This window comes from Nerophis ophidion, linkage group LG13 (assembly GCF_033978795.1).
Source record: "Nerophis ophidion isolate RoL-2023_Sa linkage group LG13, RoL_Noph_v1.0, whole genome shotgun sequence".
Lineage (NCBI taxonomy): Eukaryota > Metazoa > Chordata > Actinopteri > Syngnathiformes > Syngnathidae > Nerophis > Nerophis ophidion.
In genome coordinates this window covers 32,315,990-32,335,210 of record NC_084623.1, presented here as the reverse complement: position 1 = coordinate 32,335,210, position 19,221 = coordinate 32,315,990, and the positions used below count along the sequence as shown (strand labels likewise).

Here is a 19,221-nt window from a genome sequence, read left to right as displayed (position 1 = left end):
GTACCTATGATGAAAATTACAGACCTCTGTCATCATTTTAAGTGGGAAAACTTGCACAATCGGTGGCTGACTAAATACTTTTTTGCCCCACTGTATATGGCTTAAAGCCCTCACCGCTTTTCATTAGGGACACCTGCACACTGTCCGATTGACGATTCATAGTGTGCATTTTTAATTTTAAAGAGGTGCTTTGTGAACCATTTATGTCACCGCATTTCGCACGTGGATGTTGATTATGCACATCCAACACTTAGACTGAAATGGTACTTCATTGTACTCTTTTTTTGTACTCTTTGTCTGGCTGTGACTTAATGTCCAAACATGTACGTTCACCTCGCTGTGACTTAACGACGTAGCCAGACCGCAAAATCTCGCTAACAGGGGGCATCCAAAAATATGTGCAAGCTCACGCCAAAATGCATAAACCCTATGATTTGACGCTTTGGCCTTGTTTAACACATGATCCCAATATTCTAGCAATATTTATAAGTCAGAAAACACCAAATTCCCTGTAGGTCTCCTTTAGTGTAAAAATGTGCTCGTACCTGTACACTCGGACTCGTCAGACCAATCTCCACAGTCGTTCTCTCCGTCACACTTCCACCACGTCGGGATGCAGCGTTCATTTTTACACTCAAACTGGAAAAACCTGGAACACCCAGGGACCTCAGTAGGGGCAGCTGCAACATACAAGGGCAGAGAGAAGGTGTTTGAGGAGAAAAACTCAGCAAAACAGCAATCATCATGTATTGAATTTGTTCTTTGTGTGTACTGCTTTCCAGTTAAATCTGAGGAGTACACCAGGAATATCTTCCTCACCGCAGTTGGCTTCATCCGAGTAGTCACCACAGTCGTCCATTCCATCACATTTCCACTCCAGGCTCACACAAACTCCATTGGCACACTGGAAGGTGTATGTGTCACACACATTGCCAAACTCTGTTGGAGTGGCTAGAAAAGGGAGTTTTAGATTTATTTACAAGTTCTGCATATCATATATACTTACATACTACTTAGCACATTTAGTCAAATAAGTATCACAAGTATTTATTTTTATTTTCCTAAAGGAACTCTCCCGAAGGAATCAATAAAGTACTATCTCTCTATCTATCTATCTATCTATCTATCTATCTATCTATCTATCTATCTATCTATCTATCTATCTATCTATCTATCTATCATAAGCACATCTCTACAGACAACTTGCCATGGCATCTACATTAGTAGTTTGTAGTTATTTCAGAATCTAAAGCAGGGGTGTCCACATTTTTTTCACTGAGGACTGCACACCAAAAAATGAAAGCATGTGTGGGAAAATATTAATATTTTTCATTTTCAAAACCATTAGGGCTCTTTTTAATAGTGGTGGATGTTAAAAGTCCCAGGGAACTCAAAAGGGTCTCAGTCATTAAAGAGTTGAAGAAGTGTGTTAAATAAGTTTTGTATTTTAGTCATTAAAGTGTTAGAGAAGTGTTAAGTTATGTGTTTTTTTGTTTTTCACTTTTAACACTTAAATGTCTATAAATCAACTTCTGATCCATAAAGTTAAATGTTTGAATGTTTTATGTCCTATTGTCATAAAACAAAATACCTGTTTTTTTTATGACAAAAACACAAAATATGCAAATGTTTTCCAAAACATTTTTTAAAATTAAATATTTGTTGTTACATATGTGGGGCCTTACATAGGTAATTAAGTCCTAAGTTCTTCTGATTCATTTATATTTTTGAACAATGAAGGTTAAAAACATTATGTCTTGGGGATTAAAAAAAACACTCATAAACATGTCGAAAATAAGTCAATCAATATATATTATTTTTACTATACGCTTGAATCTTTAGATCAACTTCAGATTTATCCGTCGATTATAAGTCTTTTATTATTTTTGAGCAACGCCAGTTTTAAAGTAAAACAAAAAACTGCCTTCATATTAGCCTTGTGTTATTAGTGTCAAAATTGCATAATTTTCTCTTTAGAATACACCTGTTTACTCTTTTATTCCAATTTATATGTTTTTTTGTTATACTTTTAAAATGGGCCGTAAACCATTAAAAAAAATTGCTATTTGAGCACCACTGCTGTAGTTAATCTGAAAGGTGTTTGAGGTCCAAGTCAAGGCTTCTTGTACTATGGGCCAGTCAAGTTCTTCCACGCTAAACTCATCCCACTGAAAATGGCCTTAGAAGAAGTCAAGTTAAATGTTAGTTGATGTGCCCAATTTATATGAAAAATACAACAATGTATTAGTTGCGGAATGAGGGATGATAGAACGGCCAAAGAAAAAATTACTTTTGATCCATGGTGGAGCTTTGAACATTCTTGATTATTTTTGTCATAAACACAAACACACAGCCAATGAAATGGGGTAATTCCTATTCAAAATCGGTAGCAATTTGAAGCTCAAATTTTATACTGACAAAAGCGGCCGATTGTGTATGAAGGTTCCCCACTGTATTTATAGTGCTTTGTGTTTAATGCTGGGACATAAAAGCATTGTGGCTCTAGTCACATTCAGGTCTCTCAAAAACCCATACTCGCCCCAACTTGATACCCCACCATACATATGATTGTTGCAAAACTACTTTGGAACTTTAAAGACATATTTGACCAAGCGTGGTTTTAACATTCCTTTACCACGTCTTCTTCTATTTTTTCTTATATGACAAATATCATAGGTAAAATGTAGATGTTCCCTACCACATCTGGCATATTCCGCATCCTCATCAGACCCGTCTTCACAGTGTTTGACACCGTCACATACCAGGGATGGAAACAGACACTGGGCTCGGTTCTTGCATACAAACTCCATGTAGCGAGTACATAATGGGTCTAGAAAGTAAAATACCATGCGACATAATAGTTTATTAAACTTTAGGATTTCTAAACAAATAAGACATTTAAATTATGGACAGTAACTTACCACAATTTTCCTCATCAGCACCGTCTGGACATTCCCGAATGCCATTACAGTGTGCATTGACAGGCAGGCATGTGTCATTGGAGCAAAGGAAGCCTTTGCATCGAGTTCCTTCTAAAAAATAGATAAAAACACAAATATGTTATTAATGCTGAAAGACTATTACTGAACATGTGTGACAGTTATACTTGGGCCTGAATACTGAAAGCTATTATAAACTAATGATGACCTGATACGTTTTCACTTCTGATACAATACCAATATTGGAGCCTTAAGTGGTGGCTGATACCAATGCTGATCCGATAAGATACTGTATTTATATATATATACACATATATATATATACATATATATATATATGTATATATACATATATATATATATATATATATACATATATATATGTATATATACATATATATATACATATATATATATTATATATACATATATATACATAAATATACATATATATACATAAATATATACATATATACATATATATACACATATATATACATATATATACATATATATATACACGTATATATATACATACATATATATATATACACGTATATATATACATACATATATATATACATACATATATATATATATATATATATATATATATATATATATATATATATATATATATATATATATTAGGGGTGTGGGAACAAATCGATTCGAATACGAATCGAATCCGTTGTGCGATTCAGAATCGATTATCATTTTTTGAAAAATCGATCTTTTTATTGTATTTTATTTTCCAACAAACCACTACACAGCAATACCATTACAATGCAATCTAGTTCCAAAACCAAACCTGACCCAGCAACACTCAGAACTGCAATAAACAGAGCAATTGAGGAGACACAAACATGACACAGAACAAACCAAAAGTAGTGAAACAAAAATGAATATTATCAACAACAGTATCAGTATTAGTTATAATTTCAGCATAGCAGTGATTAAAAATCCCTCATTTACATTATCATTAGACATTTATAAAAAATAAAAAAAAGAACAATAGTGTCACAGTGGCTTATACTTGCATCGCATCTCATAAGCTTGACAACACACTGTGTCCAAAGTTTTCACAAAGATAAAATGAGTCATATTTTTGGTTCGTTTAATAGAAAACAAATTTACATTATTGCAATCAGTTGATAAAAACATTGTCATTTACAATTCTAAAAGCTTTTTTTTTTAAAAACTACTACTCTGCTAGCATGTCAGCAAACTGGAGTAGATCCTGCTGAAATCCTATGTATTGAATGAATACAGAAACGTTTTGAATCGGAAAAATATTGTTTTTGAATCGAGAATCGTGTTGAATTGAAAAAAAAAAATCGATATATTATCGAATCGTGAGCCCAAGAATCGATATTGAATCGAATCGTGGGACACCCAAAGATTTGCAGCCCTAATATATATAAACACTGTGTATATATATCTATACTGTATATATATATATATATATATATATATATATATACAGTATAGATATATATATACATATATATTGTCCAGGGTGTACGCTGCCTTCCGCCCGATTGTAGCTGAGATAGGCGCCAGCGCCCCCCGCGACCCCGAAAGGGAATAAGCGGTAGAAAATGGATGGATGGATGGATATATGTATGTATATATATATATATATATATATATATATATATGTATATGTATATATATATATATATATTTATATATATGTATATATATATATATATACATATATATATATATATATATATATATATATATATATATATATATATATATAATATATATATACATATATATGTGAATGTGAATGTTGTTTGTCTATCTTTGTAGGCCCTGTGATGAGCTGGCGACTTGTCCAAGGTGTACATCGCCTTCCGCCGATGTGCAGCAGAGATAGGCTCCAGCACACCTCGCGACCACGAAAGAGACAAGCAGTATAAAATGGATGGATGGATGGATTGATGATTCTTATGGCAAACTCTGCTCCACTGAACTTTCTGTTTACGAACCATGTTCACGAACCAATTAAAGGGGAACATTATCACCAGACCTATGTAAGCGTCAATATATACCTTGATGTTGCAGAAAAAAGACCATATATTTTTTTAACCGATTTCAGAACTCTAAATGGATGAATTTTGGCGAATTAAACGCCTTTCTGTTTAGCCCTCTTGAAGCGATGAAGTCAGTACGTGACGTTGCTCATTTTCTCAAACACATTACAAACACCGGGTCTCAGCTCTGTTAGTTTCCGTTTTTTCGACAATTTTTGGGGAATCTTGGAGACATCATGCCTCGTCGGTGTGTTGTCGGAGGGTGTAACAACACTAACAGGGAGGGATTCAAGTTGCACCACTGGCCCGAAGATGCGAAAGTGGCAAGAAATCTTCCGCCAGACCCCATCGAATGTGCCGTAGTGTCTGCACATTTTACCGACGATGCTAAGACAGACATGGGACAGAGATGTATGGATAACCTGCAGATGCATTTGCAACGATGAAGTCAACGAAATCACAAAGGTGAGTTTTGTTGATGTTGTTGACTTATGTGCTAATCAGACATATTTGGTTGCGGCTTGACTGCCAGCTAATCGATGCTAACATGGTATTTAGGCTATAGCTGTATGTACATTTGAAACTATATTACGTTTCCTTCCACCCACATTTAATGCGAAAAAAACACTTACCAATCGACGGATTTAAGTTGCTCCAGTGTCACAAGATGCGAAAATCCTGATCGTTTGGTCCGCACATTTTACCGGCGATACTAACGCAGCTATTTGGCCATGCTATGGCCATGCTATGGCTATGAATAGCGTCAATAGCTATTCACTCAAAAGCTTCAGTTTCTTCTTCAATACTTTCATACTCCAACCATCCGTTTCAATACATGCATAATCTGTTGAATCGCTTAAGCCGCTGAAATCCGAGTCCGAATCCGAGCTAATGTCGCCATATCTTGCTGTGCTATTCGCCATTGTTTGTTTACATTGGCAGCACTGTATGACGTCACAGGAAAATGAACAGTGGATTCGAGAGAGCGAAAATAAGGCACTTTAAAGCTTTTTTTAGGGATATTCCGGGACTGGTAAAATTTTGAAAAAAAATTCAAAAAATACAACAAGCCACTGGGAACGGATTTTTATTGTTTTTAACCATTTTGAAATTGTGATAATGTTCCCCTTTAAGTCAGTAAATTGAGGTTTCACTGTTAGCTACTGTAGTGCATTCTTGCTACAAATGTTTGCTCATACTGTATGTGACTAACATAGCATCCCACCATGTATCTCATTAATTTAAAAACACCAGCATAAGCGTAACTCTACCAAGTGAGGAAATAAGCTTAATAGTTTTTAAAACTAACATTACGACATAATATGCACGAGGAGTGTTCAAGTGATTCCAGGAGTTACCACAGTAATGAGGGTCTTCATCTGAGTTGTCCTGGCAGTCATTGTCACCGTCACACGTCCAGCGCTGTGGTATGCAATGCCCTGTATGGCACTGGAAACTACTCGATTCACATGTATGGTGGCCGACTAGACAGAAACACGAGTGGGAAATTAATAAAAGTAGCAAGAGATTTTTCAAACATACAATATAAAGAAAGGCATGATGTTAACAGTGTGACAATATTTTCTTGAAGAACATTTACCTGTGCAGTTCGTCTCGTCTGACCAGTCTCTACAGTCATTGTCTCCATCACAGCGCCAGGCCTCACGGATGCAAACACCCCGTGCACATGTAAACTCCCCAGCGCCGCACTTGTGAGACTCTTGAGACATGCAACAACAGCATAGTTAGTGCACTAAGGCTGCAGCTACAGATGCAACACAAACACAGGTATTTTCACAAACAACTTACTACGGAGTAAAAAAATTAAAAAAAAATTCAGTCCTCACACCAGTGATGGAAAAAAAATTAGATCTGCACTTCGTCAGGTCAAAAGCCTGAAAAAGCAACCACAGCTGACTTACTTGCACATTATTAAACATTCTGTTCTATATTAGGTAAGTGCAAACGTTTTTGCCTTGAATCTACGTACAGAAAGAGTGTTGGAGCCACTTGGATTTTATTCACTAATCCTTAGTGAGGGAAGAACAAGGAACACAACAAAAAAGCGATGTTTGGTAATTTTCACGTGAAATAAATTATATCGATATTACGATATTTTCTTAATTCAAATCTTGTTTAAAAATATATCTTACAAACTCGATGTATCGCCCAATCCTACTACAAACCCTGTTTCCATATGAGTTGGGAAATTGTGTTAGATGGAATACAATGATTTGCAAATCCTTTTCAACCCATATTAATTTGAATGCAATACGAAGACAAGTTATTTGATGTTCAAACTCATAAACATTCTTTTTTTTAAGCAAATAATAATTAACTTAAGATTTCTTGGCTGCAACAAGTGCCAAAGTAGTTGGGAAAGGGCATGTTCACCACCGTGTTACATCACATTTTCTTTTAAAAACACTCAATAAACATTTTGGGAACTGAGGAAACTAAATGTTGAAGCTTTGAAAGGGGAATTCTTTCTCAATCTTGTTTTATGTAGAGCCTTAGTCGTTCAACAGTCCGGGGTCTCCGCTATCGTATTTTACGCTTCATAATGTGCCACACATTTTCGATGGGAGGCGGGCCAGGAAAGTACCCGCACTCTTTTATTACGAAACCACGCTGTTGTAACACGTGGCTTGGCATTGTCTCGCTAAAATAAGCAGGGGCGTCCATGATAACGTTGCTTGGATGACAACATATGTTGCTCCAAAACCTGTATGGACCATTCAGCATTAATGGTGCCTCCACAGATGTGTAAGTTACCCATGCCTTGGGCACTAATGCACCCCTATACCATCACAGATGCTGGCTTTTGAACTTTGCGCCTATAACAATCCGGATGGTTATTTTCCTCTTTGTTCGGGAGGACACCACGTCCACAGTTTCCAAATATCATTTGAAATGTGGACTCGTCAGACCACAGAACACTTTTCCACTTTGCATCAGTCCATCTTAGAGGAGCTCGGGCCCAGCGAAGCCAGCGGCGTTCCTTGGAGTTGTTAATAAATGGATTTTGCTTTGCATAGTAGAGTTTTAACTTGCACTTACAGATGTAGCGACCAACTGTAGTTACTGACAGTGGTTTTATGAAGTGTTCCTGAGCCCATGTGGTGATATTCTTTACACACTGATGTCGGTTTTTGATGCAGTACCGCCTGAGGGTTCAAAAGTCCGTAATATCATTGCAGTGATTTCTCCAGATTCTCTGAACCTTTTGATGATTTTACAGACCGTAGATGGTAAAATCCTTAAATTCCTTGCAATAACTCATTGAGAAATGTTGTAAACTTTTTGACAATTTGCTTACAAATTGGTGAGCCTCGCCCCATCCTTGTTTGTGAATTACTTAGCATTTCATGGAAGCTGCTTTTATACCCAATCATGCCACCCACCTGTTCCCGATTAGTCTGCACACTCGTGGGATGTTCCAAATAAGTGTTTGATGAGTATTTCTCAACTTTATCAGTATTTATTGCCCCATTTCCCAACTTTTTTGTCACGTGTTGCTGGCATTAAATTCTAAAGTTAATGACTATTGGCAAAAAAAAAAAAATGTTTATCAGTTTGAACATCAAATATGTTGTCTTTGTAGCATATTCAACTGAGTATGGGTTGAAAATGATTTGCAAATCATAGTATTCCATTTATATTTACATCTAACACAATTTTCCAACTCAAATGGAAACAGGGTTTGTACAATGTATTCCAAGATATGCCAAGCTTTTAAATAAAATTCAATAATTATTGTTGTTACACTAATATCTTGATCAAGCGACCAATACTTCAATGTTAATCTTCTCAGTGTGCACTTGATGTTTAGTTGTACTGTATGTATATATATATATAATTATATATATATATATATATATATATATATATATATATATATATATGTATATATATATATATATATATATATATATATATATATATATATATATATACAGTATATATACACAGTGTATATATATATATATATATATAGGGAGAAATACAAATTAACACCTAAGCTGAAAATTGCCACAGGGTCCTATTTTGGACACGTATTTACTTGTGGTCTGTTAAAGGGGTCTTATCCTGCTCATTTCAGTTTTTTTAATGACCCTGACAACGCCTACTGCAATAAGTCAGGTACTTGCTCCAAGTCTTATCCCCTCTCATGGTACACTAATGTTCTGTAATACAGTGGTTGGGTCAGTGGCCTGAACAGACGCTGCTACTTATATGGGTTAGGTAACATCATTCATTTTGAGAAGAAAGAGTTCAGTTTTTCAAACTGTTTGACATACTACTTGAGGGAGCTGTACGCAGGCAGAGGTTTGCAACCCCGCATGCAGATTATTCATGCCTCTGCCCTGGCTCCCTTTAGCTTACCTTTGAAACGAATTGTGAATAAATAATGGCCATTCAATTAGTATTTGTTTTAATTAGTTACTTGATTTTAGCGTAGTAGTTGTTATTTTGGGGAGTTCAGTGAGCTTCTAACGTAAAAATAAAACGTTTTTTTAATATTTTGTCGATTCGAAAGTACGTCACACCCTCAATGTGTCATCTTTTGCTTCCAATCAATTGTATTGTTTTTAGCGGTCAACCCCCTTGTTAAGCTCGCAGTGGGCAGATGAAAAAAAGATTAAACATATCTGATGAAAATACAAAATGTAATGCTTCATGGACGGATTCATTTGTTTTCACTGTTGACGAGGCTGGTTCACCTGTTTGTTTAATATGTGGAGAGATAATAGCAAACAACATAAAATCAAATGTTGAAAGACATTTCCAGAACAAACACAGAGCATTCGCAGAAAAATACCCAGCTGGATATGACTGAAAAAGATTAGTTTCGGAACTGCAGAAAGCTGATCAGAGAAAAACTATTCGAAAGTCGTTTTCTGTCTAGTGTTTTGACTTTATAAATGCTACAGCATAAGTGTAATAAAACTATGAGGGGTGTTGTCATCATTTTAGGAATCAGAGTTTGTAGCGCTAGGTAGGTTTCATTTGGTAAGAAATGGGCTCAAATGGCTCCTTGTACGTTGCCAATCTCTGATCTAGTGGTGATCTAGTGGTACGCCAAAGAATCACTTGTTTAAAGTAATGCTTTATTTTTCTATATTCAAACACAGTGTTACTATTCAAACTGTGTGAAATGTTACAGTGGCCAAAAATATCAAATATACTTGTTAAATAAAACATCTGCTATCTTTATATTGAATACCTAGGGCTACTACGCTACTACGCCTTTAAATAGACTCCCTTTTTAGACCAGTTGATCTGCCGTTTCTTTTCTTTTTCTTCTGTGTCCCACTCTCCTTTGTGGAGGGAGTCCGGTCCGATCCGGTGGCCATGTACTGCTTGCCTGTGTATCGGCTGGGGACATCTCTGCGCTGCTGATCAGCCTCCGCTTGGGATGGTTTCCTGCTGGCTCCGCTGTGAACGGGACTCTCGCTGCTGTGTTGGATCCGCTTTGGACTGGACTCTCGCGACTGTGTTGGATCCATTATGGATTGATCTTTCACAGTATCATGTTCTCATAGTCATCATTGTCACCGACGTCCCACTGGGTCATTATTGTCACCGATGTCCCACTGGGTGTGAGTTTTCCTTGCCCTTATGTGGGCCTACCGAGGATGTCGTAGTGGTTTGTGCAGCCCTTTGAGACACTAGTGATTTAGGGCTATATAAGTAAACATTGATTGATTGATTGATATTTTAACGTTAGTCATCTTGGTAGTACTTGGAGAGCCATGAGTTCTCTGAGGTGGTACTTGGTGAAATAGTTTGAGAATCACTGGTCTAGCATACATACAATGTAAATACTTAACCAATATTTTGTGACGGATGCATTTGTTTGCAAAGTTTCCTTCAGTGTTCTACATGGATTGTAAGACATAGGCAACACCTTTGTACTTTGGAATTATATCTGTCTCCATATATACAAAGTTTCATAATATTCACATCTCCAAAAGAGCACAAAGTAATCATTTATGGACATAAATACATACCACAGTGTTCTTCATCACTGTTGTCTCCACAGTCGTCTTCGTGGTCACAGTAGAAGGCCAAGGGAATGCAGGAACCAGACGATATGCAGCGAAACTGGTTGGACGGGTCACAAGTTGTCGTCGCTGATAACACCCAAAAACAGAAACAATAGATTATAAATAGCAACTAAAACAACAATGTTCCATGTTTATTTAATGGTAAACATTATTTGAGAGGTATAAAGTTGTAATTAGTAGTCATTGAAGCAGGTCCTCAGTCAACAATGCAAGTATCAGAATGTATACCTAAATTAACAAATGTGTCACTCTCACTGTACACAGAACACAAAAAGGACATTTAAAATAAAGATTCAATACAAGAATCAAGTCAAACAAAAATAAAGAAGATAACGCCTTCATTTTTTCCCATTAATTGTATTGCACACTGGAAGGCATGTTACAAGGCAAGGAGATATTGGGGAGGAAGCCTCAATAATGAGACCACTACACAGCTTACTTATCACTGTCCATTTAATAGGAGCAGATCTTTTCACATGTTCAAAAATACCAGCTTCATCATTGTGGTTGTGGAGTTTTAAAGGCTTGCAGCCAATGTCGGCATTTTTCAGTTTTCTGAGCTTTTAACATCTATTTTTACTTCACTTCATCTTTTTTGAGGCTGTGCCATCAGAACAGTCTGCCTTACATTTGGAAGACAAAATCAAGGGAAAAAAGTTAGCCAAAATGAACAAAAGTGACATTCATTCTTTCTCTGTGTAGCTATGCGTGACTTAATATTCTTCCACCGCAACAGACTAGTTGTCTTTTAATTGTTTTTTGTATGGTATTAAAAATGTATAGGAGTACATTATAAAGCAAAACGCTGTGCACGAGGACTGCCTATAATGTGTTTTTTTGCAATAAAGAAGTAGTACAAAAAATTTGAAGGTTGGAATTTAGGAAAGCCAAAGCTAATGCTAAAGCTAGCATACTTCATAATTCTAATAAAATCTCTGATGAATGTGTCAAACGCAAATTGTAATAAAATGTACTTACGACACTCTTGTTCATCACTCATGTCTCCACAATCGTTGTCGCTGTCACATTTCCAGATATTGCTGATGCAACGGCCATTTGTGCAGCGGTACTGGTTTGCAGAACAGCTGAGTTCTGATAAGAGCGAGAACCATAAGCAACCAATAATTAACAAAACAGTAAGAGTTTCAAATGCAGACTTTGCAGCCCAGGATGATCATTATGCATTGTGTACTTTGGTCTCACCAGTCTTAACACATGTGGTGTTTTGGAGCTGGTATCGAGTGGGACATTGGCATTGCAGCTGTCCGTCGGACGTGGTTGTTGTTGGGGAACCTTCTGGGCAAATGCAGGTGTGCCTATGGCCAGGCTGAGGCAGGCACAGCAGGCTGCATGGCTGGTCAGCACAGGCATTATGACCTGGTTCAAGAGACATAGTGTACAGTGTCGATTCTCTTTTTTTTTTTTAAATCGATTTTTTTTTGTTTTAATCAATCCAACAAACCAATACACAGCAACACCATAACAATGCAATCCAATTCCAAAACCAAACCTGACCCAGCAACACTCAGAACTGCAATAAACAGAGCAATTGAGAGGAGAAACAAACACAACACAGAACAAACCAAAAGTAGTGAAATAAAAATGACCATTATTAACAACAGTATCAATATTACTTATATTTTCAGCATAGCAGTGATTAAAAATTCCTCATCGACATTATCTTTAGACATTATTAAAAATGAAAAAAAAGTTAAGCTTGACAACACACGGATTCCAATGTTTTCAAAAAGATTAAAATAAGTCATATTTTGATTCATTTAATAGTTAAAAAAATGTACATTATTGCAATCAGTTGATAAAACATTCTCCTTTACAAATATAAAAGCTTTTTTTTTTTTAAATCTACTACTCTGCTAGAATGTCAGCAGACTGGGGTAGATCCTGCTGAAATCCTATGTATTGAATGAATACAGAATCGTTTTGAATTGGAAAATATCGTTTTTGAATCGAGAATCGCGTTGAATTGAAAAAAAATCGATATATAATCGATTCTCGACCCCAAGAATCGATATTGAATCGAACCGTGGGACACCCAAAGATTCGCAGCCCTAATATTGAGTATTTGAAAAAAAAAAGTAATAATCAAAAACATGGCCAAACGTGTCGCTAACTTGTCAAAGCAATTTGAGCATATCACTGCTAGTCTGCACCATACTGAACCAACGCAAGCTAAGAGTGTTAGAATAATATCAAAACGGAGGACATTTATCAATGAAAATCTGGAGGAGCGGCTGATGGTTTGTTTGACAAAGAAACAACTGGAAGAAAGTACTGTAGAGGTCTGCTTTCCAAGGTAAATGTTGTACGTTATTACAAACCCCGTTTCCATATGAGTTAGAAAATTGTGTTAGATGTAAATATAAACGGAATACAATGATTAGAAAATCCTTTTCAGCCCATATTCAGTTGAATGCATTACAAAGACAAAATATTTTATGTTCAAACTCATAAACTTTATTTGTTTTTGCAAATAATAATTAACTTAGATTTTCATGGCTGCAACACCTGCCAAAGTAGTTGGGAAAAGGAATGTTCCCCACAGTGTTACATCACCTTTTCTTTTAACAACACTCAAACGTTTGGGAACTGAGGAAACTAATTGTTGAAGTTTTGAAAGTGGAATTCTTTCCCATTCTTGTTTAATGTAGAGCTTCAGTCCTTCAACAGTCCGGGGTCTCCGCTGTTTGACAATTTGCTTACAAATTGGTGACCCTCGCCCCATCCTTGTTTGTGAATTACTTAGCATTTCATGGAAGCTGCTTTTATACCCAATCATGGCCCCCACTTGTTCCCAATTAGCCTGCACACCTGTGGGATGTTCCAAATAAGTGTTTGATGAGCATTCCTCAACTTTATCAGTATTGATTGCCACCTTTCCCAACTTCTTTGTCACGTGTTGCTGGCATCAAATTCTAAAGTTAATGATTATTTGCAACAAAAAAAAAGTTTATCAGTTAGAACATCAAATATGTTGTATTTGTAGCATATTTAACTGAATATGGGTTGAAAATGATTTGCAAATCATAGTATTCTGTTTATATTTACATCTAACACAATTTCCCAACTCATATGGAAACGGGGTTTGTAGTAAATTACATCATACAACTACTCTAGTTGTTAGTAGTACCATTTATTGGATTGTTTTATACAATATTTATTGTTTAAAAGTTAGTTTTTCTTTTTAAAAATCAATGCTGTTTTGGGGGTGGAGAGAAGCACTAATCAAATTCATTGGAGATGGCGTAGTGCTGTTGGTAGAGTGCCCGTGCCAGCTACCTGAGGGTTCCTGGTTCGATCCCCACCTTCTTCCAACCTTGTCACATCCGTTGTGTCTTTGAGCAAGACACTTCACCCTTGCTCCTGATGGGTCGTGGAAAGGGCCTTGCATGGCAGCTCCCGCCATCAGTGTGTTAATGTGTGTGTGAATGGGTGAATATGGAAATAGCGCTTTGGGTACCTTGAAGGTAGAAAAGCGCTATACAAGTATAACCCACTTTTACCATTTTTTTAACACATTTAAATGCGAGATGTTGATTTTGAGTTCCAAGTATGTTGAGTTAAGACCTCTGTCACAGAACTAATTAAGCTCTCAAGATGATGTAGTACTATAATTGGGATTTGTAAATAAAACCAGTATTTTTTACAGCGAGGGGTCAGAACACATTTATTTTGCAAATTTGCTAAAACAAATCATATGTTCAATAAATGCTACTTCAAATGCTACCCCTACCTAAAAAAAATATTTTTGCTTCATATTCAAGTTGACAAAAACTAATAAAAAATGTTTGCGTTGAAGGTAAAAGCCCTCAAGGCAGACTTTGGACACCCCTGCTTACTGTGTCTAATACTAAAATGAATTTAATTACTGTACATAAATATTATTGCTAAAATTTGTAATCAATAAATGTGTAATTCAGCCGTGTTTCTTACCTTTGTTCTTGCCATTATAAAAAATCTTAAGGTCCATAACACCGGTCAGTCTGCCAATAATTAGCTCATTACTCGTGGAACCAGTTTTAGGAGCTTTGAAAATTCCCATTCTGGACCAGTCATCCCAATACAAGTCATTCTGCAAACAAATGTAAACATAATAAAAAACAGTTGGATATTTATTATAAAATTGTGTTGTTCTGTGTTGGAAAACACTCACCTTGAAGACGGCAATGGCATAAGGGTGTGGCAAGCCTTCAATTTGAATTGTCCGCTGGCCCCCATTGAAGTCAGCCCTTTCGATGCGGTCACTGAAGGCTTCAGTCCAGTACAGCCAGTGATCATCAGCTGTGATCCCATTGGGCCAGCGGACCCCTTCTGACGCGATGGAGGAAACATTGGTTCCGTCCATGTGGCTCCGGTAAATACCTGCTGCAGTGTCTCCCCAGTCGGTCCAAAACATTAGACTGTGGGATGGAGGAATATGACTTAAAAAATATAGACTGTTGGAACTGCCAATAAAAACGTAGACAAGCTATGCTGTCAATTCCGGGGATGACTCGATATCACTTTTTATTGCAAAATCGTAACCGATCTGCTCTTCTTTTGTTTTTACTTGTTATAGTAATAGATTTGTAAGCATTATTTTTGCTTAAGAGAGACAATAAAACACCATGTTTAAATATTTTGCACACCTAAAGGAAGAAACTACATTGACCACTATCTATATAATTAATATATTTTTTGATTCAAAACTAGACCCAGCAGCAACTTTGAAAAGCTTCAAAATAAAATGTGCAATAAATTGTGCAGAAGTTTAAATGCCAGTCTCAAAACATAAGTATAAATAATTCTAATGCATGTGTACAATGAGATATTTCACGCTCAATGTGGCCTTTACTTCAATTATACATCAAAAAACTAATTGCAATGTTGACCCCAACTTAATAATAATCAATATCTTAAAAACTAACTATAACTTGAATCTAAGTAAGATCTATAGTTTTTTTTTCATAAGTAAGTAGGTGTAGAGTTCTTAAAGATCTAGAATTTTTTATGATCCTCAGTATAAATAAATAAATAAATGGGTTGTACTTGTCAAGGTACTCAAAGCGCTTTGACACTACTTCCACATTTACCCATTCACACACACATTCACACACTAATGGAGGGAGCTGCCATGCAAGGCGCCAACCAGCACCCATCAGGAGCTAAGGTGAAGTGTCTTGCTCAGGACACAACGGACGTGACGAGGTTGGTTCTAGGTGGGATTTGAACCAGTGACCCTCGGGTTGCGCACAGCCACTCTCCCACTGCGCCACGCCGTCCCATAAGATCGTATTCTTCAGTCATTAATTGTTTTGTTATTAATAACATGGATTATTTTGTTTCAAAAACTTTGCACTAAACATTGTAGTACCGCTAGCCTGTGTTATGCTGACATGTAGTGACGGGTCGAATGATACTGAAGCCGATCTCAATACCTTATAAAATACAAGGCGTGATATTGTGTCCCTCGAAGCCTCGATGTGTGTGTGTGACTTCAGGAGAAAAAAACATGTGACCGAAAAAGGTCCTGTGTTATTTGACTGCAAAGCACCAAACTATGTTCATCAGGAAGCACTTTTTTCGCTGACAAGTGATAGCTTGCATGTACCGTGCCACGTTTAACATCGTTTTTCATCACCAGTATCGATCTGAAAGGAACTAAGAAATATAATGACAATATATATATATATATATATATATATATATATATATATATATATATACATAAAATAATTATTATAATAATCTCGCCTCATTGGAGCGTTATTTTTTTTATTTTTTTATCGGGTATCAGAGCTTTTTCTTTATCGGTGGAACATTATAATTCCTATTATAGACCCAAAAATGATCGTGCACCCTTAATATGTACTGTAGATTAGAATATAAAAAGCTCCCTTTTAAAAATATTTTTTTAAGTTACAAACCCCATTTCCATATGAGTTGGGAAATTGTGTCAGATGTAAATATAAACGGAATACAATGATTTGCAAATAATTTTAATTCAATTGAATACACTAAAAAGACAACATATCTGATTTTCAAACTCATAAACATTCGTTTTTGCAAATAATACTTAACTTAGAATTTCATGGCTGCAACACGTGACAAAGTAGTTGGGAAAGGGCGTGTTCACCACTGCGTAACATCACCTTTTCTTTTAACAACACTGAATAAACGTTTGGGAACTGAGGAAACTAATTGTTGAAGCTTTGAAAGTGGAATTCTTTCCCATTCTTGTTTTATGTAGAGCTTCAGTCGTTCAACAGTCCAGGGTCTCCGCTGTGGTATTTTACGCATCATATATTCACAATTTCCCAACTCATATGGAAACAGGGTTTGTAAATTAAATAATCTTAACACCAAAATAAATTACTCTCTTCCTTATAATGGATGTGTGTGTGTGTGTGTGTGTGTGTGTGTGTGTGTGTGTGTGTGTGTGTGTGTGTGTGTGTGTGTGTGTGTGTGTGTGTGTGTGTGTGTGTGTGTGTGTGTGTGTGTGTGTGTGTGTGTCGGTTAACGGAATATACCCTTCTTCAGGCAGTAAAACAAGAGCTCGTGGATGTTCCAGAATGGAGTCGTTAAGAAGGGTGTGGCGCCAGTCCCCGTCAGGATTGGAAACCTTCAACATACACAAACCAGTGTGTGTAAATTGTATGATACACTATGTAGATCTTTAGGTAAATGCTAACTTTTACCTATCTTGATTTTTAGTAGTAGTTTTTTATGGTACTATGTTTTAAACTATTAAAATATAACAAGTCAAACTTTTTAGTGTTGCATACCTCAATTTTCTTTTCCCCAGCATCAACCCAGTAAAGCAATCTGCTGATTGGGTCAAACACTAAGGCCTCTACATCCATCAGGTTTTCCTTAACTATAATCTCTTGACCGGTACTGCCATTCATACAGAGACGCTGCAAGAGAATATCAAGATGGTCAAAGTCAAAGCGTGTCTACTGTTGAGTACATGCTCTCACATTCAAAAAAACATTCACATTCACTTGTGTTCTAAGTATCATAATTCCTTAAAGAATCATGATTTATTAATGTGACCAGTTCAGTTCAGTTTATTCATTTATAAAGCCCTTTTAAAAACAACCCCAGTTGGCCAAAGTGCTAAACAGACATAAGAAACAATTTGAACCAAAAAAAGGTCACGCTGTGTCACATTTACATTGTAACACTGAAGCTTGAATAAAATACAATAATAAAATATACCTTAAAAGAAGTGCAACATAAGTAACCAAAAAATACTAAAATGTAATAAATAAATAAAACATTTCTAATACAAGAATAAAAAATGACCAAGATAACCTAGCTGGATTTGAACGCCAGGGAGTAAAAACATGTTTTTAATCTGGATTTAAATTGGTTGAGAGACTAGGAGAATCTAATGGATAGTGAAAGACTGTTCTACAATTTGGGCTCTGCCACTGAGAAGGCTCTATCTCCTGTGGTTTTAAGTCTGGTTTAGGGACTCAAGGAGGAGCTAATCTGAAGACCTCAGTCAGGGCAGGGTCCTGCTGGGAAAACAAAGCTACAGCAGCGCAATAAGACATGGCGGGGTTACTTGATGCAAGCATTTAAAAACAATATGTACAATTTTAAAATGAACTGGGAGCTAATGAAGGGAGGCCAGTGGTAATGTGCTCACATTGTTTGGTTTTGGTTAAAAGACAAGCAGCAGAATTATGCAAGCTCTGCAGCCACCGGAGAGAGGCCTGATTTAGGCCTACATACAAAAAATTACAGTAACCCAGGAGTGACGTCACGAATGTATGGATAGCAGTAGAACTCCTCTCATTCCAAAGTGGTTATTGCTAGTTCAACAGTCTTCCGGGGAGATTTCTCACTTACCTGTATGGTATTTAGCAAGATGTCAGCCCAGTAGATGCAGTTCCTGTCATAGTCAAAGTCCAGAGCTACAGCCTCCTTAAGACCAAGCAGTGGGAGGGCCTGGTCATTTCCAGTGGCCAGCTCATAGCGATGGATTGAGTTCCTCAGAGCATAGAGTATGAATTCATTACTCTCTATAAGAAGAAGAAATACATACATAAATAGAAAAAAGAGGACTGACAAAGAACATCTGGACAAATAATTTGATATTTTAATGGACCAGTTGGTTTATATCCGCCAGATTGCCTAACGTTTGTCAACAAATGGTTG

General features: G+C 36.5%; 1 protein-coding gene across 1 annotated transcript in view; it reads right to left on the bottom strand.

Annotated features, from left to right (window-relative positions):
* Nucleotides 1-19,221, bottom strand: part of sorl1 (sortilin-related receptor, L(DLR class) A repeats containing) — a 150,950-nt gene that overhangs the window by 44,742 nt on the left and 86,987 nt on the right. Inside the window, exons 17-30 of the mRNA XM_061918791.1 lie at nucleotides 18,913-19,085; nucleotides 17,838-17,969; nucleotides 17,583-17,674; nucleotides 15,227-15,473; nucleotides 15,007-15,145; nucleotides 12,259-12,432; nucleotides 12,034-12,147; nucleotides 10,999-11,121; nucleotides 6,585-6,704; nucleotides 6,343-6,468; nucleotides 2,922-3,032; nucleotides 2,699-2,830; nucleotides 820-951; nucleotides 546-680 (exon numbers count right to left, since the gene is read on the bottom strand). Of these exons, the coding sequence (XP_061774775.1) occupies nucleotides 546-680; nucleotides 820-951; nucleotides 2,699-2,830; nucleotides 2,922-3,032; nucleotides 6,343-6,468; nucleotides 6,585-6,704; nucleotides 10,999-11,121; nucleotides 12,034-12,147; nucleotides 12,259-12,432; nucleotides 15,007-15,145; nucleotides 15,227-15,473; nucleotides 17,583-17,674; nucleotides 17,838-17,969; nucleotides 18,913-19,085 (1,950 nt within the window). The remainder of the gene's footprint in view (nucleotides 1-545; nucleotides 681-819; nucleotides 952-2,698; nucleotides 2,831-2,921; nucleotides 3,033-6,342; nucleotides 6,469-6,584; nucleotides 6,705-10,998; nucleotides 11,122-12,033; nucleotides 12,148-12,258; nucleotides 12,433-15,006; nucleotides 15,146-15,226; nucleotides 15,474-17,582; nucleotides 17,675-17,837; nucleotides 17,970-18,912; nucleotides 19,086-19,221) is intronic.